The sequence below is a fragment of the Pseudochaenichthys georgianus genome, chromosome 6, assembly GCF_902827115.2.
Source record: "Pseudochaenichthys georgianus chromosome 6, fPseGeo1.2, whole genome shotgun sequence".
Taxonomy (NCBI): Eukaryota; Metazoa; Chordata; class Actinopteri; order Perciformes; family Channichthyidae; genus Pseudochaenichthys; species Pseudochaenichthys georgianus.
In genome coordinates this window covers 37,148,639-37,173,169 of record NC_047508.1, presented here as the reverse complement: position 1 = coordinate 37,173,169, position 24,531 = coordinate 37,148,639, and the positions used below count along the sequence as shown (strand labels likewise).

Genomic DNA, 24,531 nt, shown 5'->3' with positions numbered 1-24,531 from the left:
GATCAGGGGGTCACAGGTTCAAACCCCACTGCAGTCAGCATGTCGTTGTGTCCCTGAGACACTTCACCCCAAATTGCTCCTGTGGGGATTGTCCACAGTATTGAGTATGTAAGTCGCTTTGGATAAAAGTGTCTAACAAGCAACATGTAATGTAATATATTGCATTTCTAATGTAAGTATGCAAAGAGTAAAAAGTGCCCGGGAGATTTAGTGGAATATAATTATAGAAAAGCATAACATATATGATACTCAAGTAAAGTAAAAGCACCTCAACTGTACTTCATCCTTGTACTAGTACCGTAAGTAAGTAAATATATCTATTAAGTTAGATTCCAACATTGCCAAAGCGCAATATGACATGATATTACAGAGGTAGATTCTGCTTGCCTTTATCACCTGATCTTCAAAACAGTCCCTTTTAGGACTTGCACAATGAAACAATGAGCAAGAGGGTATTATAAAAAGGTTGATTGTGTTCATCATCTTTGGTTTGGTGCTTTCTCCTCTTGTCCTAAAAGTAGGTCAGCTTCCTCTCTTCAGCCAATCAGAAAGGAGGGTCGAGGGCGGGGGCGGGGCCTAATTGAGCAAAGTCCAGGAAGAATTGCTAGAGATCGGGGACAACAGCGATAACAGTTTCTCCTGCAACATCTACCCAGCATTTTGACGTCTAAACGTCCTGTAACTCTGAGCTGTCAACATGGCCGACAACAGAGATAAAGCTACCGATCAAATGAAGGCATGGAAGCAGAGTAGAGACTCTCAGGTCTGTATTGTGTCTGCATGTTGTTGTTGCTGTTTAGCGCTGCCTTTCTTGGGAGAAATGGGTGAGAGGTCATTTAGGGTAACCAGCTAACAGTCATAAGCTAAAGCTAGCTTGTCAATGGAGCTACTTTGCAGATATTTCCAAGTTATTTAGTGTTCTTACATGTTTATTTTGGGGCAATGCAATCTCTGTTATTGTAAAGACTGACTTGCAGATCTGCCAGTCATTTGATCATGCTAAAATAACGTCAAACGTCAAATAACGTGAAGCAGAAATGACACCACCAACCAAGCTTATTAGTCACCAAATAAACACACAAAAGGCTTTAAAATGCGTAAGGAGAGTACATTAGTGTAATGATGTAAGGTAGGTCATTGTCCAGGGGCATGTTTGTGGTTGAACTTCACCCCTTTGAGTTATATACCAGAGCATATCTGAGCAAATAGCTTGGTGCGTTTCCAGATAGTCCAGGGGATGAGGGGAGGTGAAGAAGTACTACACAAATACCACAGTGTAGAAAACTCCGTTACAAGTGAAAGTCATGCAATCTTAATGTTAGTCAAGTAAAAGTACAAAAGTATTGGCATCTTAATACTAGTGTTGCACGGTGTACCGATACTTGAAAGGTATCGCGATACCCTGCCATTAAAAACGGTACGATTCCTCCGTTTCATTAGTATCGGTACTTTAAGAATGACGGGGAAAAGTACTCCCGTGAAAAAGCGCCGTTTTAATAAGAGCCGTGTGTGTTAAGCGCTCTGCTTCCACTCCCTGCACTGCAGCCGTGCCTGCAGTCCCGCTCCTCTCAAGCACGTTCTAAGTCCCTCCCCTCTCTCGTGCACGCGGCCACGCGCTAGCTGCCAGAGCATGTGAGAAAACGAGAAGCATGGCTGCAAGTGGGAGTGCAACTGCCGCTGCGCCTCGGCTTGTTGACAAAAAAGACGCCAGAAGTCTGTGAACGGGCCGTTCAGGTGTTCAGAGCAGAGCTCCCTGTCGGAGCGGCAGAGCGTGATGTGCACTGAAAAGTTTTTCTGTCGCAATATTATCGTTGAGTAAACTTAACTAGCAAGACTATCTGCTAACGTTAGCTTTAGCCTTCGTTTTCTATTAGTTTTTTTCATAGGCTATACACGGAGGTGGTATAAGTATATATCTTGTACTTGAGTAAAAGTAGAAGTACCCAGGTCTTGTACTTGAGTTAAAGTAGAAGTACCCAGGTCTTGTACTTGAGTTAAAGTAGAAGTACCAGAATGTAGGAACAATCCTGCAATCAAAATGTTCCTCAAATAAAAGTACAAAAGTATTATCATCAAAATATAGTTAAAGTAGCGACAGTAAAAGTAGAAGTACTCAGGTCTTGTACTAGAAGCACCAGAGTGTAGGAATACTCTGTTACAGTAAAAGTACTGCATTCAAAATGTTCCTCAAGTAAAAGTATTAAAGTAGCGACAGTAAAAGTAGTCATTGTGCAGATTGGTCCATTTCAGAATAATATATATGATATGTTTTATAATGATTGATCATGAAAGTGTTCTTAAAGCTGGTAAATGTGCAGCTAGTTTGAAGTACTTTGTAGACTGCAGGGTAGCTGGTGGATTTACTCCAGGTGGAACTAAAGTCTGATTTAACACTTGATTATATTTCACATCATTCATCCAGATCTGTGAAGTAACTAAAGGTATTAAATACATGTAGTGGAGGAAAAGTACGCCATTATTTCTGAACTGTAGTGGATTAGAAGTACAAAGTAGCAAAATAAATATTGAAATACTTAAATAAAGTACAGGTATCTCAAAATTGTACCCAAGTAGTACTTGAGTTTATGAACTTAGTTACTTTACACCAGTGGCTATAAAGATAGAAAGACTAAGCCTTGCACAGAGGCATGAAAATACATTTTCAAAATGCTCAACAGTGCTGCCAAAATGTTAAACTCACTGCTACACAATTAAAATAAATGCTTTTATATATATTTATATTAGATGTGACTCTTTGGCGTTTCTGTTCTTAGTAACACTGCTGCTTTAGTTGTTCTGACTGCTAAAATCATCTGTTATTCCTAATTTTAAAGCCGATATTCCGTGTTTCCCTTTTTTTAAGAAAAGTATCGAAAAAGAATCGGAATCGCAATTCTTGACTTGGTATCGGTATCGAAACCAAAATGTTGGTATCGTGACAACACTACTTAATACACGTAAAGTACCAAAAACAAAAGTACTTATTATGCAGATTGGCCCATTTCAGTATGTTTTGATTATAATTCTTGATGCATTCAAATGTTGTCAAAGCTGGTAAAGGTGCAGCTAGTTTTAATTATGCTGCAGGGTAGCTTGTGAACTTTACTACAGGTGTAAAGTGTTATTTAGGTGTTGATCATATTTTTTACCATGAATCTATATCTGCAAAGTAACTAAAGATAATCTGTATGTCGTAAACAGATGAGCAGATTTCCCGTAAATCACAACATGTATTCTCATGTCTCGTACAGAGAGACATCAACACGCAGTTACACGTGTAATTGATCTGCTGTCCTGCTGAGATCACTTGAGAGTAAAGTTACCTGTGGAGACAATTAGTGGGAGAAAGAGAGACACCACAGCACATGACACATCTTCTAGCACCTTAAGTAACCCTTATTGTCTCTAATGTTAGTTTGGTTTGTGTTTTTATCTTAGTACAGTTTCAAGGGAAGTCTGATTGTTGTCATAAGCAGAGTGCTTCTAGAGGTTTTTTTTAATAATTTTGCAGCTGTGAAAACAATGAAGAGGGAACAATGTAATCTAGCAGGTTATGTGATCTTAGCATATGGATTTGGTGGATCCTGTTTTGTATTGTTTCTGTTGCAACACTGCAAGCAACAGTGACATATCAGTTGTAGAAATGTGCATGCAGCTGCTTGCTTGGATACCAACTTTTTCAAATGTTGTGTCAGTCGACTTATCTCTAATGCATCTACAGTGTTTCCCACAGATCTGAAATATACTTGGGCGGGTGGTGGCAGCGGGCTGAAACTTGTTTAATAATTTATTTTTGGTTCATTTATAGTTGTGAGTGTGTCTGTGCTCTTGAATCTGCCTCTCCTGTCTCCCTCCTCTCCCCCCTGCTCCTCTTTGAGGCAGCAGCAAAGACTAGTTTTCTCTCAACAAGTTTTAAAAGTGTATCTTACCTTTTTTCACCCAGTTAACTTTTTATTTATTTATTCATGCATATTTGACTAATCACATTACATTTCATTTAGCTGACGCTTTTATCCAAAGCGACTTATAATGACCGATTACAGGGACATTCTCCCTGGAGTAACTAAGGGCTAAGTGCCTTACTCAAGGGCACACTAGTGGTGGTGTTCCTCGCGGGATTTGAACTCACAGCCTTCCGATCTTCAGCCCACCTCGCTATCCATTAGACCAATCACTACCCTCTCAAATGGAAATATGTGTTTACATAACTGGTGACCACACCGTTTGAGACCCACTGAGAACTTAGACTAAGTTAACTATCTAAACACTCAGAGAGTCCTTTACCTCACCTGAGCTGAGGTTATCCCGAGCTTGAATGACACACAGAGACCAATCAAGGGCTTTGATTTATGATCTGTATGACAGTGGCCATGTCGGCAGGCCACATCATGTGGACAGCCAGTCACCCTGTGTGAGGCAGGCCACTTAACAGGCCAGAAGGAGGCGAGATTAGTGCAAGGGAGCGAGGGATCATTGTCCACAAGTTAATCGATCGCAGATGGCGTCGTGGTCACGGACGAATAAAAAAAAAATTATAAAAAAATTATAAAAAAACTAAATATACTTGGGCGGCCGTTAATATACCTGGGCGGCTCGCCCAAGTATAGTCTATGTGTGGGAAACCCTGATTTAGTTGCCTCAGCTCTACGTAGGAAGGAATTAAAATAGAGACAATGAGATAGTTAGTTGATTTAAAAGATTGGCCGGTAGACAGAAATTAATGTGCAACAGTTTTGCTTCAGTTATTTAAGCTAAAGTCAAAGTTTGTGTCCATCTTTCAGTTTAACAGCTCACTGAAAACAGCTAGAAAGGACAAAAGAACTGGCTTCTTCAATGTAAATTTGCGTTGCTTATTTTGTTTATATTTATACATATTTAATTTATATATTACAAAAGTTGTTACCTTGGCCTCTCCAGCCTATTATAAATTATAGTACGATTTGTTTGCAACATTATTTGATTCTTAATCATGCACACTTGAAACAAAAGTACTTGTGAAAATGAATGTGTTGGTTTATTTAGTTAAAATAGAGAGATAGGAGGACATCCAGCTCGGGGCCACAGGTTGGATTTGAACCTCTGCAGCGATGACTCGTCCTTTAATTATCTCTAACATGGATTATTCTTGCAACAGAGGCCCGACACTCTGACCACAGGGGCCGGCCATCCCATAGGAGACAAGCTGAACCTGCAGACTGCCGGACCCAGGGGCCCCCTGCTGGTCCAGGACGTGGTGTTCACAGACGAGATGGCCCACTTTGACCGGGAACGCATCCCAGAGAGGGTGGTGCATGCCAAAGGGGGGGGTGAGTGCTGGCCAGGGAGCAGACTCGCCTTTGTAACTGAGTCTGAGAAACTTCAGCAGATTGACATTAAACATTGAAGTAGTGGTTTCTGTTTCTCAAAACTCTGAGATCCCGTTTCTTATTGCAAAAAGGATCTCATTGTTTCTTCCACCTCCTCCTTCTGTAAACAGTGTACTTCTAGATAATCAGTTGACTCTTTAAACAGAGTTACAATTGTGTGATGTTTCAACTGTTTCTGTGATATAATGTAATCTGTATCCTGATGCGTAGTTTTCATGTAAATCTAACTATAATACTATGATAAACACACATAAAGGCATAGCACAACACTATCTCAGCAACAGGATTAAGTTCTTTCCAGATGATACAAGTATTTCTACATTTTAATGATTTGCAACGAACACGCACACAAGAAATGTTCAAATCTGGCTGCATAACCTGCCAAAGTCAATTTAGATTACTGACCGTAAAGTAGGCACAACTCAAATCAAGGTCATTCATTGGTAGATTAGCTCCAGAAAAATGCTAATCCGTGCAAGGTGATCCCATCTAGGTCCCAGACTTTGTTAAGTAACTCCTTCTTGTTGCTTTTCTCCAATGTATCGTAACGTGCAATCAACTAAAGAGCTTTGAAGCAGACTTGTTCAGCTGATATATGAATATGAGCAAATGAAGACCGGTCTCGTTATTCTCCCTCCGTGATTCAGGAGCCTTTGGTTACTTTGAGGTGACTCACGACATCTCTCGCTACTGCAAGGCCAAACTGTTTGAACATGTCGGCAAGGCTACACCTGTCGCTGTCCGTTTCTCCACTGTGGGTAAGAATAACCATTTCCTCTATTGTTTCAGTCTTACTTTATGCAAACGGGTTTCCCCCCAAAAAGATCAAACACATATATATGTATTCAAACCACAGAAACAGCATAATCTATTATTTCCCATAAAAACGCTAGGTAAGAAATGCTGCTCGAGAATAGTTTAATTTAATTTAATTATCTGTCTTGAAAATATGAGTTTTACAAAAGGAGATATAAGAAAATATGTTGTTCTGATGGAGGTTTTTTTAATTTAAGTATCTTTTAAGTAAATATGAAAAGATTACAGTTCGCCCCACACATTTGATTCGGTTCTATTGAGATAAGTATGAGTGGCAAGGTGCATGGTGTCTTGCAAGGGTGTTTTGGATATTTGCCCTCTTCCTATCAGCCCCTTGAACTCCAACTCAGTCTGATGAGTCTTTTCAAACCGCTGATCTATAACACAACAGATTTCCACTAATGGCTTGATCAACTAATCAGTGAAGCCCTACTTTACTTTGAAAAAAGAACAATGGCTCCGTCAGTGTCTGTTGAATTCTGAACTATTATTTGACTAATGACTGTTTTGTCTTATTTGCATTTGATTTCAGCTGGAGAATCGGGATCAGCAGACACCGTGCGAGACCCCCGAGGATTTGCAGTTAAGTTTTACACTGAGGAGGGAAACTGGGACCTGACGGGCAACAACACCCCCATCTTCTTCATCAGGGACGCCCTGCTGGTGAGTGTCGGTGGTGTGTGAACCAATCAAAATCTGTTATCAGTGGGAGGACTACAACGTTAATAAATAATGGTTTTAAAGGTCACCTATTATGCAAAATCCACTTTTTCATGTCTTTTCTACATCAACACTTTTTGTCCTGATCCATTTATATAAAAACCTGTCTGAAAATGAGCTGACTTTATGATGTCATAATGATGTTTTGGCTTGTGTAACCATTAGCCAATCAGCAACCAAGGTAACCCCCCCCCCCCCCCCCCCCCTTATCACCTGCATCTCCTCCTAGAGCCCCATTGTGTTCTTTTTAACCAAATGTCTCTCAGAGGGGCATGGGGAGGGGCTCCTTATTTTCATCTAAAGTAACAGACAGAGAATCAGCACTTTTGAAACAGGCCTGAAACAGAGGGGATTATGGGTAATGCTGCAACGATCTGTTTGGTATTTCGAGCCAAACACTTCAGAGACATGTTTTGTATATATCTGAGAGCTATAATATATTGATGAAGAACAGTATAATAGGGGACCTTTTTAAAGCTTTGAACTTATCAAAAAAATATAGGAGTAGATTGTAGAAAGAGCTTCACCCAACCACATTCCTCTCGTCTCACATTAACGTTCCTCTTTTTCCCCATGCAGTTCCCGTCCTTCATCCATTCCCAGAAGCGCAATCCCCAGACCCACATGAAAGACCCCGACATGGTGTGGGACTTCTGGAGCCTGAGGCCTGAGAGTCTGCATCAGGTAGCTGCTGCTGAGCCCCTTGTAGATCTTAAGTCTACAGAGGATTATTACAGAAAGCTAAATTCCTCAGTTGAAGGCACTTCACATGACTGTTTTTAATTAAAGTAAGTATTTATACATGAAAAGTTTGCAGGACTCATGATCGTGTGTCTTCTGTCCTCCTGCTCAGGTGTCTTTCTTGTTCAGCGACCGAGGTTTGCCTGATGGTTTCCGTCATATGAACGGCTACGGCTCACACACTTTCAAAATGGTCAATACCCAAGGAAAGCCTTTCTACTGCAAGTTCCACTTCAAGGTCAGTCAGAACCCAGGGTTAACACTCGTGTCCTTTCAGATTCACCTCCTGGGGTTTTGGCATTGCATAGTTACAGGAAGTCATTTGTTGTTGACATGTTGTGTTTTTTTTTTTTAGACTGATCAAGGAATAAAGAACATGTCAGGGGAGGACGCAGAACGCCTGGCTGCCAGCAACCCAGATTACGCCATTGGAGATCTTTACAACGCCATTGCTAATGGAAACTTCCCATCCTGGACCTTCTTCATCCAGATCATGACCTTCGAGCAGGCGGAGACCTTCCAGTTCAACCCCTTCGATCTCACCAAGGTACCACATCCCTCCACAGCAGAACGAACAAATGTTTGAGACAAGCCGTTATTAAAAGCTTCAGATGGAGTCACTTTGAAACCTCTTGTAGGATACTTAAATGTTCTTTTTAATTAATCTGTTGACATTATACCAGGTGTGTTTGTAGGTGCACAGCTTTGTTAGGTGTTCTAAGCCATTTGGTTGAACGAGGAACAGTCTAATCAAGAGAAGTGACTGCACCACGTGTTTTATTATATATATAATGAACACAATTGCATATTTGTGAATATTACTGTGATGTCACAGAAGAAAATTGAATTATTTATCAATCAATAGACAAATAATGAATACAACAAAAGTGTATATGTCGACTTCAGTACTGTGGAAAATCCCCACAGGAGCAATTTGGGTGAAGTGTCTTGCCCAGGGACACAATGACATGCTGACTGCAGTGGGGTTCGAACTTGCTACCCCCTAATTAGAAGTCCAGCACTCTATCCACTGAGCCACAGCCGCCCTATTAACCTGTCTTACCGTTTTGATCACTCTGGTAACAAGCTGGAGAAAAAAAGAGAACACTAAAATCAAAGATCTTTAACCTCTCCAATTATTGAATGATTAATTATTAAAGTAATAAGTGTTGTGTGCAAAAAGAAATGTTTGGGACCTACATCAGATATCTAGTTTCAAATATTTCTACAATTTTGAAATGAGTTGATGTGTTGCCTACATGTGAACTACCTCCCTGGGTGTGTTGTGTTTGCCCTTCCAGCTTTATGGTGCAGTCTTTTTCAGCTCACTGGTTTTTTCTCACTCAGGTTTGGTCTCAAAAAGAATACCCTTTGATCCCTGTGGGCAAAATGGTCCTCAACAGGAATGCAGTGAACTACTTTGCCGAGATAGAGCAGCTGGCCTTTGACCCCAGCAACATGCCGCCTGGCATCGAGGCGAGCCCCGACAAGATGCTGCAGGTAAAACAACGACAGTCTTTTCTTTATTCTTTTTTCAGGCTGATTGTAAAGAAACCGGGAGATGTTCTACGTAATTGTAGGGAAAAAAATGTATCTGCTGCCATTTTTAACCTTTAATAACCATTATCTTTGTGTTGCCATTTCAAAGGGCATGTTCTCAGTGTGCTAAAACAAATGCATGGATGTTTTTCTCTGCACCAATGCGTGTAAATAAACAGCTGAAAACATGCTTAGTGTGAAGGTTCTCATCAATAAAGAAACTTAAAGGAGTCTCACGGTGCTATGTCTTGTTTCTCTCCCATCATGCCGTTGTGTAGGGTCGTCTCTTCTCTTACCCAGACACACATCGACACCGGCTGGGAGCAAACTACCTGCAGCTCCCCGTCAACTGTCCCTTCAGGACCCGCGTGGCCAACTACCAGCGCGATGGCCCCATGTGCATGTTTGACAACCAAGGTGTGTGTGTGTGTGTGTGTGTGTCTTTGTGAATACAGTGAATCAGAAACAGGTTTATTACCAGGTAGGTTTACACGTACAAGGAATTTGACTTGATGTTGCGGTTTACATAAAATTAAAACAATAGTTGAAAACACAGGTAGAGAACTATAAAAAATAATAAAAAATATAATAAAATATAACAGTATTTACCTTGCAATGTAATGGAATAAAATATGGAATAAAAATCGGTAGTTATAAAAATAAGAAAAGGTAGGTAAGTTTGAGAAACCGGCTCGAGATCGCTAGAATTTGAAAATCCACAACCAGAGAAAATCTGCCACTTCCTTACAGAGCCCCTCCTCCAACACACACGAACGCGCACATGACCAATGAGGGCACGATATAAGTTTGTGCCCCGATGGAAGGCTGACAGGCAGGTAGGCCGGCCCGGCTAAACGGATTGGTTGTACTTTTTACAGTATTACGGCTTCTACAGATGACATTTTTTTATGGATTTTTTGTCAAAGCACTTAAGATATTCATTGCTATCGGGATGTTAAGAGTATTCCATGGAATATAACAAAAAGTGTATCTCGAGCCGGTTTCTGAAACTTACCTACCCCACCTTTAACTGTTGTAGCAGCAGATGTGGATAGTGTGAAAATGTGTATCTTGTGTAATCTATGGAGTCATTCATTTAAGTTTTGATGACCTTATATCAGTAGAGCATTGTAGCTTTGGCAATACTTGGGTTTTCCAGCAGAGGGTCCAATCGCACCTCCACCACCAAATGCAATACCAATAGCAACCAACAGATGTCGCCATTTAGAATGTATAAAATGCAATGTACTACTTCATTACCCATATTTAGCATAGTAACATCATAGTAGTTCAGTATTTCAAGACTCCCATATTATAAACAAGCAGGATCGATTTGTGACATCAACCATTTCACTGGCCAAAAAAAACTATATTAAAAACCTACACTGGGAAATTCCTTACTATAAATGTTTCCATCTTTTTCAGATTGTTTTCATGCTTTGTTTTGGTGTTGCCGTTTTGAGTGTTTTATAATTTACATTTTTCCTAATTTGCTTCCAGTTGTGGTTTTTGTAGATTTAACATATGTTTGTTTTTTACAACTTTTTCCTTTGAACCACCTTTCCCCACTTCCTTGTAATAGCTTGTTTACACGCTGACCCTAACTGATTATTTAGAAAAAACCCAATTATCTACCAATTATCAAAGCTGTGAGAATGTCTAAAAGACTTTACAACATGCCATATTTTTAAACCAGAGACCTTCCACAATTTGAGTATCCCTTCCTTTGTATTGTCTCAGTTACTTCAGTATTTGAGCAGCATTTTCTCTCCCTACCCATACTCACCCGTGTTTGGTCTGTCTTGCCTCTAGGTGGCGCTCCAAACTATTTTCCCAACAGCTTCAGTGCCCCGGACACCCAGCCTCAGTCTCTGGAGTCCAAGTTCCAGGTGTCTCCAGATGTGGCCCGCTACAACAGTGCAGATGAAGACAATTACACACAGGTACAAATAATGTCTGTAACTGGGTCACTTTTATACGCATGTGCTGTGTTGTGTTAGAAAATCACCATAAGGCCCATCAGTTATGGGTCAAAGGTCACCTATTATGCAAAATCCACTTTTCATGTCTTTTATACATAAACATGTGTCTTTAAACGGAGGGGTTTTAGCTTTACCCTGCACTGGATCGTGGAAATAGGATCCCAGTTTACATAATCTTTTTCAAATGCAAGTCTGTATAAAAACCTGAATCAATCACACTTTATTTGATCATGTGAAGTAGCTTGGACTACCACAGAGGGTTAAGTTATTTTGTACATTTTATATTGTGTTTTCTTGATATACTCTATTGATATATATATTTTCTACTCTTGATATGTACATATTTACAGTGGTTTATTTATTCGGTTTATTTTTGGTAGTTTTTCAATATAATGCATTTTTAATTAGTGTAATAAAGCTGCCGTGACAAAAATAAAGCCCAATTTAGATGACTAAAATGTATGTTATCTAATTGAATCCTTACGGTACGTCCACACGGCTCCGTCGCGTGCTTCAATGGAGACGCTTCCCATTCACTTTGAATTGGGTGACGTCACGCTTTGCCGAACCGCATTGTGGTTCGACGCGTTGCCTCCGTTGCTCGCTTCGAAAGTTGAGAAAAGTTAAACTTTTCAAGCGTCAATGGAAGCGCCAGCCAATCAAATCATATGCCAGTACAAGCTCTAGCAAATCAAACCGCGTGCTTGTGTGTCCGGGGCGGGAGATGAATGTGATTGGTTGTTGGTTGCACGCCAGACACGCCCACCGGCAAGGTTCCGCGACGGACACGTGTAGACGTACCGTTATGATCAGGTTTTCAAGGATTTGATCTACTTTCTTTGCAGGTTTGCACCTTCTACACGCAGGTGCTGAAGGAAGAGGAGCGCCAGAGACTTTGCCAGAACATGGCCGGGGCCCTGAAGGGAGCACAGCTCTTCATCCAAAAGCGCCAGGTGAGTGCTCACCATCTTACACTTTACTGCACACAGTGTTTCACTCTGTTATGATTTACGCGTGGATTTTTGATTGAATGACCACATGAAGATTTTTTTTAAAGTATCCAGTAATGAAATCAGTTAACTTGACCTTTTTAATCGAAGCATTTATATTAGTTACCCAAAAGAAATACAAACTGTGTCAGTTGTTCCATGATGAAACCACAGGATGTAGCGTTTTAAAACATGAAATGTTCCCCGGAGCCTGTGCTCTGAACCGTGTGGCTTTGTGGGTGTAGGCACTGGCAGGCGTATTTATGTTGCACGGTTCCTCACACAAAGCACTTTCAATGTGTCTTAAGCCTCTTACACACCAAAGAACATGTCCCGACGGAACGTCACCTCACGTCTCCTGCGTGTTGGCCATGTGTCGCACTGGAACACACCGCAAAGACTTCATCCGACGGCCAAGTAGCACGTACGAACTGCGCATGCGTGAGCGGCAATAACTCTCCTTACCAGTAGGCGGCGGTAGTGTGTATTCGTCATTCAAAAGAGGCAACAACCGGAAGACAGACTGCGTGATACAAACAAACAATAAATAGCGTGTGTGTTCCATGTTCACTCTACAGCGAGAAGCTCATGGGGCTTTCCCGAACCTGTGTCGAGAGCAGGGGCCTGTACTACGAAGCTGGTTCAACCTAACCTGGATATGTTTGAGTTAGCCGGTTGGCCTAATCCAAAACATACGCGCTCTCGCTAAACTGTACTACGACGCGGGTAATCAAGTGGATTTCACATGAAAGGGGTGGTATTTGGAGCATTCGACCAATCACAAACATGGAGAAGCGTACTGACAGCGCAGCGTCATACTTCCTGAATGAAAAGTCAACTATAATATTAGACATATGAAGAAGTTAAACTTTAAACATCCATGACTTAAACACTTTATCCAGGATAAAAGCCACAGAGCTGCACCTGCAAGGTGAATACAGCTGGAAAAAGAAAAAGTGTTTGAATGCGTACATTAACAGGTTTATGATATCACTGCCCCGTCTAAAACACGATCTGACTTCAATTACATTTGTCTCGAGTGTTTCGTCAACTTAATGTGTTGCTTAAAATAATACTTCTGCATACAGTATGTGACACTGTGAGTGTTGCACGGCCAGATACGGCTCAGCTGACTCAGATAAGGAAATATATGAGACATTATGATGCATGTGATATGATGTGATATGAATGATAATGGGACACATCGACGTCTGCACTCACAGTGCCGCGGACTGCAGGCAACGTAATGTTACTTTGATCCGGTTACTTATGTTGTGGCAGATATTTAATTAAGCTTTCTTAACATAATAGTATAATAGTTATAATAGTCAGATTGCTCTGAAGATGGGAGGTGATGTTCTATTCATTTTTACGTTCACACAGTCGGTGATTTTGGCCGGCTGTCTTTCCTGCAACGGCAGTTTAAACTGTATTTCCTCCGCACACTGAGCTCTGATTGGTCAGCAGGCGTGGTGCTTTCGCTGAGTTGATCTCTTATCCTGGAACCTATCCTGCTTCGGAGCACAGACTAGGTTCTAGGATAAATCACCATGGAGATCTAGCCCGCTAAAAAGAGAACCAGCTTCGTAGGACCGGAAACCCCGAGTTTTCCCTGAAGTTAGCCGGCTAAGCGAAAATCCTGTTTCGTAGTATACCCCCCTGGAGGTCAATTAAATCTCAGATTTGCCTTCTTAATAGTTTGTTTTGAAACTTCCGTTTCGCTTCTCATGCACTGATTCGCTAAGCTGAACAGCCAATCAGAGGGATTTCTTTGGCCGACGGAAGGTGTCGGCACGGCCGAAAAGACACGATGGTGCAGTACACAACAATCTGAGTAGGGCGACACGACGCTCATCGACGGCCCGACATCTATCGACGCCGATAATCGGCTCGGTGTGTAACAGCCTTTACACACACACATCAAAATAAACTAAGTCTGTATATATGCTCCTTTTATTAAATCCTATAGAGATAATTTTTATGTAAAAGAAATACATTAGAAGGCAACACAAAAAGGTCAGGGTTTAAAGCTTTTAGGGTAAGGTGGTGCAGAGATACTGAATATATCTTCTATTACTTACTTTTGGAACAGTGACCTACTTTATGCTGAGAACCTAAAGAGTCTGGCTGTTTTTTTGTAAAGCAGATGTATATCGAGTGATTTCACAGTGACTTCAGTTTCCCACTGGGTCTTTAATCCGGTCAATCCACTGAATAGGGTTGGTGAGGGACACATCATACACACAATTCACTTGATAAGGCTTTTGGATCATTTGGTTGATTCGATTCAAATATATGATTCAATAATAATTTGTTAATTTTCTTTCATTCACATTAGGTCACATAGGTAACATCACGTTAGTTCTGATTAATGCAATTCATGGTGTGGCAACTGCCACTGGTCTCCTCTACTGTTACACTGAAACCTGCCGGAAAACAGGTTTCATCAGATCTTGCCAGTTAGTACTGCACCCTCAGCCAGTGCATGCAAAAGTCAAAACGAAAGTTATAGTTTGTGTTTCTCGGCACAGCAGGCTTGTTTACTTCAATTATGAAATGGAAGTCGATATGAGTTTAAAGAAAAAATAAAATAAATAACATTCAGTGCAGTCCAATAAGGGTGTGCTGCTGTGTGAAGTACAGAAAGGAGGCCAAAAAACTGCGGACGATGGTGCACGGACCATTTGTTAAGGAACCAGAAATCTAAATAAAATTCTCTAGCGATCTTTTGAATCAATCTACGAACTTCTTCTGTAGGCCCAACCCTAGCACTGAATCAGTATTTCATCTACATAATTATGATTTTAAATAAATACAACAATTCAAATATGACAACAGAAGCAAAGCAACCAGATGTTTTGTTTTGGTTCACCATAGCAGCATGCAGAGAACTACCAAACCCATATAAACTAATACATTAACATTTAAAGAGTTCATTATTTTCTGTTCAAATCAAATCAAGTTTTATTTATATAGCACATTTATAAACGATTTTTGGTCGAGCCAAAGTGCTGTATTTGAATAAAAATAGCCTACAGTAGAGACACTTTACAGCAAATACAACAGCACAGATTGTTCAGAATATCAGTATGAGAAAAACGACACCCTCTATCCTTAGTTCAGACATTAAGCTTTACTTTCTCTCTCAGCTCACCACAGTGACTGGAACCCTGTAGCTTGTGTGGAAGTGGGTAAATCACCCTCTGTGCACGGTGTTCATGCTCAAAACCCACCAACTATGATGAAATTGTTGACTTGTCATTTATTCGTTCATTCTAATATAATCATCCATTTTGTCTACGTGACTGCTATTTTTATATTATTATTGTTGTGTCATGTATATATTTCTATACTGTATAATTTAATCTTTGGGACGGTGGGAAGCGGTATTTCGGTCTCCCTGTTTGTACCACACATACACATCGATAAATCCTGAATGGTGCACAGAAGAACGTGACAAAGCAACAGTACTACAGAGGACAAGAGTTCCGTGTTCTCATGAGAAGAAACAAATGGCCCTGACTTTGGCAGATAATGGTTTGGTTTCATTTTAGAAAATCTGTTTTCAAAGCCTAAAGTCTCACTGTCTGGTTCTTCGTGCAGGTGGAGAACTTGAAGGCTGTTCATGAAGACTATGGCAACCGCGTTCAGAGCCTTCTCAACAAGTACAACGCCGAGAACAAGAAGGTAAACACTCGCTGTGAGGTCTAATCCAGTGGAGGGTAGCAATCCATCCATGTATAGATGTTTATTGGATGAAATGTTAATTTGTGATTTCTCTTTCTTCCATATTTCATAATGCCACCAGTTAAGCTTGAATATGACATGTAACTTATGTTCATTTAAATAATATCATCTTTCTCTGTCTTCTCCACTTTTGTGTTTCTCAGAACACAGAAGTGCACGTTTACAGCCGCCCAGGAGCCTCGGCCATCGCTGCCTCTTCCAAGATGTGAAGCCTTAAATGTCCACAGACCCCCCCATCATTTATCTACGAGCAAATGCACTTGCGTGATTGTCAACTGCTACTACCAGTGGCATCGAACTTATTAACCATATAGTTTCAGGTTGGGGTTGGTTAGGTTTTAATTCAGTTAAACTGGTGATTTTCTTTAAAATACTTGTTATAAAACCCTGTGAGCTTAATTTGTCTCGACTGAAAAGTCATTAAAAAAAACATAAAAACACCTTGATTTGTTTTTAGTTTAATCCTAATACCAAAAGCATGGCAATTATGAAATATTGACTTTTAACATTTAAAAGTTCTTAAAGTAACTATAAAAGTAAGTCTTTTGCATTCTGATTTGATCTCATTACATCAATTAACCCCAACTGCTGCCAAAAACCATGACATGATTGTTTGCTATAAATCCTCAGGTTGTGTGTGTACTACTACTTTGTAATCATCCAACTATAATCTTAAACTTCAATATAAAGTAAGCCGATGTATTCAAAATGTTTTTCTCTTATGGTTAGTTTTCCATCAATAATCATGAAAAGCTATATTTTACTTAGAAAAACTGGCTCTGGAAACCCTTTGTCCGTCGAACTATAAAGCTTGTTTGCTTATGGTCATCTGCCCTACTCATTATATGCAGTTTATGAGGAGCAAGTATCAAGATGAGGAATTTATATGCATTATTGCTAAATCATTAGTGCCTTTTTTGTGTTTATGACTAAATAAAGATTATCGTAATCTTAAATCACGAGAACCAGTTATGAAATGCTCTGCTTGATGTTGTACTGATCAGCTCATTTTCAGACGGGTTTTTATATAAATGAATCAGCCTTTCAGCAGCTTCTCTTTGTCTCCATTTCTTCTGTTCTCGCCGTCTTTCTAAAGTAGGTTTTGTCGTCATGAATCCTTTTAAAGCAGTATTCAAAGATATATTTATATTTTAATTGAGCTTATTGACAGTTTATTTCAGTGTGTTTCATTAAGTGGTAGCAAAACTGATTGAGTGGATTTCCTGCTAAGACCGTAGAAAGGCTTGTAGGTTTTGAAACCTTCCAGAAAAATGTGTTGGTGTTGTCTGACCCCACCTCAGTGTTTAAGCAGCAGAAGAAGGCAGTTGTGAAAGACATATAACACGAGCACCTAAAGTTAATGCTGAGCACAGAATTATTTATACGAATCAGTTTCAATCAAACCTCTCTAATATAAGTGTAGACATTTCAGTGTGTGGACCAGCACATCAGAAGTCTAGGTCGCTCAGGAGAAAATGGATACTGTGCAACAAAAGTGAAAAGACACAAAGCAGACATTTGGAAAAGGTAAAGAAAGCTATCATATTTATTCTCCATTCCCTCTTTCTTTGAGATAAACATTTTATAGACATATATATTCAGTTAACTTGTTATGGAATTTGAGAGTACCCTTATTTTTACTTATTTATTTTATAACTATTTTGATATTTAGTGTCATTACTTCTGTTTTAATGATCCATATTTAATATAAACTAATGGTTTTATTTAATTGTAGTAGTTCCCTAATTTTGGGAACCAGGACTATGTATTTGAAATATTATTTCAGACTCTTAAATAAAATGAAAGAAACGGTATCCCATTACTACAGTATACACATTTATAACATATTCAACATAGTGTCAAAATAATCAGTTCTTGGCTCTCAACTTGTGAAGAAAAAAAGATGCATAATTTCTTGTCCTACCACCGTTGTGGGTAACTGAAATAGTTCTCTTTGATTAGGTTGATGGGTAGCTCGCCAGACTGAAATTCGCCACAGTACACCAGCAGAGATGAGGGCAGCGTTCCAGTCAAAGAACCCAGAAATCTCTTTCACATCAACAAAAAGACCCAACCTTGACGAAAAGGCCAAGAGTCAAATGAATGCTTATACAATGTTTTAAATGCAAATTGAAACAAGCACTTCTTCTGTATCTTAATCAAATCAACAACATACACAGAACATGTTCCTAAAATAAAAAAAACAAACAATTCTAAATACATCAATTATCAGACAGCTTATTTAACACATCTGTCACACATGTTATTATTTTAACAAAGTATACTGTTGGAGTAGATATCTCTTCTCCGCGCCGATCCTATGAGTTTGCTTTAAAAGAAGGAACACTCAAAACAACCAGGACGAGGGTTAAACAATAATCAATAAATCAATCACACTTTATTTGATCATGTGAAGTAGCTTGGACTACCACAGAGGGTTAAGTTATTTTGTACATTTTATATTGTGTTTTCTTGATATACTCTATTGATATATATATTTTCTACTCTTGATATGTACATATTTACAGTGGTTTATTTATTCGGTTTATTTTTGGTAGTTTTTCAATATAATGCATTTTTAATTAGTGTAATAAAGCTGCCGTGACAAAAATAAAGCCCAATTTAGATGACTAAAATGTATGTTATCTAATTGAATCCTTACGGTACGTCCACACGGCTCCGTCGCGTGCTTCAATGGAGACGCTTCCCATTCACTTTGAATTGGGTGACGTCACGCTTTGCCGAACCGCATTGTGGTTCGACGCGTTGCCTCCGTTGCTCGCTTCGAAAGTTGAGAAAAGTTAAACTTTTCAAGCGTCAATGGAAGCGCCAGCCAATCAAATCATATGCCAGTACAAGCTCTAGCAAATCAAACCGCGTGCTTGTGTGTCCGGGGCGGGAGATGAATGTGATTGGTTGTTGGTTGCACGCCAGACACGCCCACCGGCAAGGTTCCGCGACGGACACGTGTAGACGTACCGTTATGATCAGGTTTTCAAGGATTTGATCTACTTTCTTTGCAGGTTTGCACCTTCTACACGCAGGTGCTGAAGGAAGAGGAGCGCCAGAGACTTTGCCAGAACATGGCCGGGGCCCTGAAGGGAGCACAGCTCTTCATCCAAAAGCGCCAGGTGAGTGCTCACCATCTTACACTTTACTGCACACAGTGTTTCACTCTGTTATGATTTACGCGTGGATTTTTGATTGAATGACCACATGAAGATTTTTTTTAAAGTATCCAGTAATGAAATCAGTTAACTTGACCTTTTTAATCGAAGCATTTATATTAGTTACCCAAAAGAAATACAAACTGTGTCAGTTGTTCCATGATGAAACCACAGGATGTAGCGTTTTAAAACATGAAATGTTCCCCGGAGCCTGTGCTCTGAACCGTGTGGCTTTGTGGGTGTAGGCACTGGCAGGCGTATTTATGTTGCACGGTTCCTCACACAAAGCACTTTCAATGTGTCTTAAGCCTCTTACACACCAAAGAACATGTCCCGACGGAACGTCACCTCACGTCTCCTGCGTGTTGGCCATGTGTCGCACTGGAACACACCGCAAAGACTTCATCCGACGGCCAAGTAGCACGTACGAACTGCGCATGCGTGAGCGGCAATAACTCTCCTTACCAGTAGGCGGCGGTAGTGTGTATTCGTCATTCAAAAGAGGCAACAACCGGAAGACAGACTGCGTGATACAAACAAACAATAAATAGCGTGTGTGTTCCATGTTCACTCTACAGCGAGAAGCTCATGGGGCTTTCCCGAACCTGTGTCGAGAGCAGGGGCCTGTACTACGAAGCTGGTTCAACCTAACCTGGATATGTTTGAGTTAGCCGGTTGGCCTAATCCAAAACATACGCGCTCTCGCTAAACTGTACTACGACGCGGGTAATCAAGTGGATTTCACATGAAAGGGGTGGTATTTGGAGCATTCGACCAATCACAAACATGGAGAAGCGTACTGACAGCGCAGCGTCATACTTCCTGAATGAAAAGTCAACTATAATATTAGACATATGTAGAAGTTAAACTTTAAACATCCATGACTTAAACACTTTATCCAGGATAAAAGCCACAGAGCTGTACCTGCAAGGTGAATACAGCTGGAAAAAGAAAAAGTGTTTGAATGCGTACATTAACAGGTTTATGATATCACTGCCCCGTCTAAAACACGATCTGACTTCAATTACATTTGTCTCGAGTGTTTCGTCAACTTAATGTGTTGCTTAAAATAATACTTCTGCATACAGTATGTGACACTGTGAGTGTTGCACGGCCAGATACGGCTCAGCTGACTCAGATAAGGAAATATATGAGACATTATGATGCATGTGATATGATGTGATATGAATGATAATGGGACACATCGACGTCTGCACTCACAGTGCCGCGGACTGCAGGCAACGTAATGTTACTTTGATCCGGTTACTTATGTTGTGGCAGATATTTAATTAAGCTTTCTTAACATAATAGTATAATAGTTATAATAGTCAGATTGCTCTGAAGATGGGAGGTGATGTTCTATTCATTTTTACGTTCACACAGTCGGTGATTTTGGCCGGCTGTCTTTCCTGCAACGGCAGTTTAAACTGTATTTCCTCCGCACACTGAGCTCTGATTGGTCAGCAGGCGTGGTGCTTTCGCTGAGTTGATCTCTTATCCTGGAACCTATCCTGCTTCGGAGCACAGACTAGGTTCTAGGATAAATCACCATGGAGATCTAGCCCGCTAAAAAGAGAACCAGCTTCGTAGGACCGGAAACCCCGAGTTTTCCCTGAAGTTAGCCGGCTAAGCGAAAATCCTGTTTCGTAGTATACCCCCCTGGAGGTCAATTAAATCTCAGATTTGCCTTCTTAATAGTTTGTTTTGAAACTTCCGTTTCGCTTCTCATGCACTGATTCGCTAAGCTGAACAGCCAATCAGAGGGATTTCTTTGGCCGACGGAAGGTGTCGGCACGGCCGAAAAGACACGATGGTGCAGTACACAACAATCTGAGTAGGGCGACACGACGCTCATCGACGGCCCGACATCTATCGACGCCGATAATCGGCTCGGTGTGTAACAGCCTTTACACACACACATCAAAATAAACTAAGTCTGTATATATGCTCCTTTTATTAAATCCTATAGAGATAATTTTTATGTAAAAGAAATACATTAGAAGGCAACACAAAAAGGTCAGGGTTTAAAGCTTTTAGGGTAAGGTGGTGCAGAGATACTGAATATATCTTCTATTACTTACTTTTGGAACAGTGACCTACTTTATGCTGAGAACCTAAAGAGTCTGGCTGTTTTTTTGTAAAGCAGATGTATATCGAGTGATTTCACAGTGACTTCAGTTTCCCACTGGGTCTTTAATCCGGTCAATCCACTGAATAGGGTTGGTGAGGGACACATCATACACACAATTCACTTGATAAGGCTTTTGGATCATTTGGTTGATTCGATTCAAATATATGATTCAATAATAATTTGTTAATTTTCTTTCATTCACATTAGGTCACATAGGTAACATCACGTTAGTTCTGATTAATGCAATTCATGGTGTGGCAACTGCCACTGGTCTCCTCTACTGTTACACTGAAACCTGCCGGAAAACAGGTTTCATCAGATCTTGCCAGTTAGTACTGCACCCTCAGCCAGTGCATGCAAAAGTCAAAACGAAAGTTATAGTTTGTGTTTCTCGGCACAGCAGGCTTGTTTACTTCAATTATGAAATGGAAGTCGATATGAGTTTAAAGAAAAAATAAAATAAATAACATTCAGTGCAGTCCAATAAGGGTGTGCTGCTGTGTGAAGTACAGAAAGGAGGCCAAAAAACTGCGGACGATGGTGCACGGACCATTTGTTAAGGAACCAGAAATCTAAATAAAATTCTCTAGCGATCTTTTGAATCAATCTACGAACTTCTTCTGTAGGCCCAACCCTAGCACTGAATCAGTATTTCATCTACATAATTATGATTTTAAATAAATACAACAATTCAAATATGACAACAGAAGCAAAGCAACCAGATGTTTTGTTTTGGTTCACCATAGCAGCATGCAGAGAACTACCAAACCCATATAAACTAATACATTAACATTTAAAGAGTTCATTATTTTCTGTTCAAATCAAATCAAGTTTTATTTATATAGCACATTTATAAACGATTTTTGGTCGAGCCAAAGTGCTGTATTTGAATAAAAATAGCCTACAGTAGAGACACTTTACAGCAAATACAACAGCACAGATTGTTCAGAATATCAGTATGAGAAAAACGACACCCTCTATCCTTAGTTCAGACATTAAGCTTTACTTTCTCTCTCAGCTCACCACAGTGACTGGAACCCTGTAGCTTGTGTGGAAGTGGGTAAATCACCCTCTGTGCACGGTGTTCATGCTCAAAACCCACCAACTATGATGAAATTGTTGACTTGTCATTTATTCGTTCATTCTAATATAATCATCCATTTTGTCTACGTGACTGCTATTTTTATATTATTATTGTTGTGTCATGTATATATTTCTATACTGTATAATTTAATCTTTGGGACGGTGGGAAGCGGTATTTCGGTCTCCCTGTTTGTACCACACATACACATCGATAAATCCTGAATGGTGCACAGAAGAACGTGACAAAGCAAGAGTACTACAGAGGACAAGAGTTCCGTGTTCTCATGAGAAGAAACAAATGGCCCTGACTTTGGCAGATAATGGTTTGGTTTCATTTTAGAAAATCTGTTTTCAAAGCCTAAAGTCTCACTGTCTGGTTCTTCGTGCAGGTGGAGAACTTGAAGGCTGTTCATGAAGACTATGGCAACCGCGTTCAGAGCCTTCTCAACAAGTACAACGCCGAGAACAAGAAGGTAAACACTCGCTGTGAGGTCTAATCCAGTGGAGGGTAGCAATCCATCCATGTATAGATGTTTATTGGATGAAATGTTAATTTGTGATTTCTCTTTCTTCCATATTTCATAATGCCACCAGTTAAGCTTGAATATGACATGTAACTTATGTTCATTTAAATAATATCATCTTTCTCTGTCTTCTCCACTTTTGTGTTTCTCAGAACACAGAAGTGCACGTTTACAGCCGCCCAGGAGCCTCGGCCATCGCTGCCTCTTCCAAGATGTGAAGCCTTAAATGTCCACAGACCCCCCCATCATTTATCTACGAGCAAATGCACTTGCGTGATTGTCAACTGCTACTACCAGTGGCATCGAACTTATTAACCATATAGTTTCAGGTTGGGGTTGGTTAGGTTTTAATTCAGTTAAACTGGTGATTTTCTTTAAAATACTTGTTATAAAACCCTGTGAGCTTAATTTGTCTCGACTGAAAAGTCATTAAAAAAAACATAAAAACACCTTGATTTGTTTTTAGTTTAATCCTAATACCAAAAGCATGGCAATTATGAAATATTGACTTTTAACATTTAAAAGTTCTTAAAGTAACTATAAAAGTAAGTCTTTTGCATTCTGATTTGATCTCATTACATCAATTAACCCCAACTGCTGCCAAAAACCATGACATGATTGTTTGCTATAAATCCTCAGGTTGTGTGTGTACTACTACTTTGTAATCATCCAACTATAATCTTAAACTTCAATATAAAGTAAGCCGATGTATTCAAAATGTTTTTCTCTTATGGTTAGTTTTCCATCAATAATCATGAAAAGCTATATTTTACTTAGAAAAACTGGCTCTGGAAACCCTTTGTCCGTCGAACTATAAAGCTTGTTTGCTTATGGTCATCTGCCCTACTCATTATATGCAGTTTATGAGGAGCAAGTATCAAGATGAGGAATTTATATGCATTATTGCTAAATCATTAGTGCCTTTTTTGTGTTTATGACTAAATAAAGATTATCGTAATCTTAAATCACGAGAACCAGTTATGAAATGCTCTGCTTGATGTTGTACTGATCAGCTCATTTTCAGACGGGTTTTTATATAAATGAATCAGCCTTTCAGCAGCTTCTCTTTGTCTCCATTTCTTCTGTTCTCGCCGTCTTTCTAAAGTAGGTTTTGTCGTCATGAATCCTTTTAAAGCAGTATTCAAAGATATATTTATATTTTAATTGAGCTTATTGACAGTTTATTTCAGTGTGTTTCATTAAGTGGTAGCAAAACTGATTGAGTGGATTTCCTGCTAAGACCGTAGAAAGGCTTGTAGGTTTTGAAACCTTCCAGAAAAATGTGTTGGTGTTGTCTGACCCCACCTCAGTGTTTAAGCAGCAGAAGAAGGCAGTTGTGAAAGACATATAACACGAGCACCTAAAGTTAATGCTGAGCACAGAATTATTTATACGAATCAGTTTCAATCAAACCTCTCTAATATAAGTGTAGACATTTCAGTGTGTGGACCAGCACATCAGAAGTCTAGGTCGCTCAGGAGAAAATGGATACTGTGCAACAAAAGTGAAAAGACACAAAGCAGACATTTGGAAAAGGTAAAGAAAGCTATCATATTTATTCTCCATTCCCTCTTTCTTTGAGATAAACATTTTATAGACATATATATTCAGTTAACTTGTTATGGAATTTGAGAGTACCCTTATTTTTACTTATTTATTTTATAACTATTTTGATATTTATTGTCATTACTTCTGTTTTAATGATCCATATTTAATATAAACTAAT

General features: G+C 39.7%; 2 protein-coding genes across 2 annotated transcripts; both read left to right on the top strand.

Moving 5' to 3' along the window:
• Nucleotides 1-570: 570 nt before the first annotated feature.
• cat (catalase) lies at nt 571-16,947 on the top strand. Its single transcript, XM_034085143.2, has 13 exons — nt 571-763; nt 5,135-5,306; nt 6,014-6,124; nt 6,715-6,845; nt 7,482-7,586; nt 7,756-7,881; nt 7,999-8,190; nt 8,991-9,143; nt 9,461-9,599; nt 10,995-11,125; nt 12,010-12,117; nt 15,757-15,840; nt 16,044-16,947. Exons 1-13 carry the CDS (start codon nt 698-700, stop codon nt 16,107-16,109), a joined length of 1,584 nt encoding a protein of 527 aa, XP_033941034.1. The 5' UTR covers nt 571-697; the 3' UTR covers nt 16,110-16,947.
• Nucleotides 16,948-17,912: 965 nt separating this feature from the next.
• Nucleotides 17,913-23,864, top strand: LOC117448515 (catalase-like). Its single transcript, XM_034085824.1, has 4 exons — nt 17,913-17,994; nt 18,892-19,031; nt 22,671-22,754; nt 22,958-23,864. Exons 1-4 carry the CDS (start codon nt 17,913-17,915, stop codon nt 23,021-23,023), a joined length of 372 nt encoding a protein of 123 aa, XP_033941715.1. The 3' UTR covers nt 23,024-23,864.
• Nucleotides 23,865-24,531: the final 667 nt, after the last annotated feature.

Excerpts from the sequence above, each read along its gene's own strand:
- cat (XM_034085143.2), top strand. The coding sequence starts at position 698 with ATGGCCGACAACAGAGATAAAGCTACCGATCAAATGAAGGCATGGAAG. Across the intron at positions 5,307-6,013 it reads GGTGCATGCCAAAGGGGGGG|GAGCCTTTGGTTACTTTGAG; the intron begins GTGAGTGCTGGC and ends TCCGTGATTCAG. Across the intron at positions 11,126-12,009 it reads ATGAAGACAATTACACACAG|GTTTGCACCTTCTACACGCA; the intron begins GTACAAATAATG and ends CTTTCTTTGCAG.
- LOC117448515 (XM_034085824.1), top strand. The coding sequence starts at position 17,913 with ATGAGGGCAGCGTTCCAGTCAAAGAACCCAGAAATCTCTTTCACATCA. Across the intron at positions 19,032-22,670 it reads TCTTCATCCAAAAGCGCCAG|GTGGAGAACTTGAAGGCTGT; the intron begins GTGAGTGCTCAC and ends TTCTTCGTGCAG. Across the intron at positions 22,755-22,957 it reads ACAACGCCGAGAACAAGAAG|AACACAGAAGTGCACGTTTA; the intron begins GTAAACACTCGC and ends TGTGTTTCTCAG.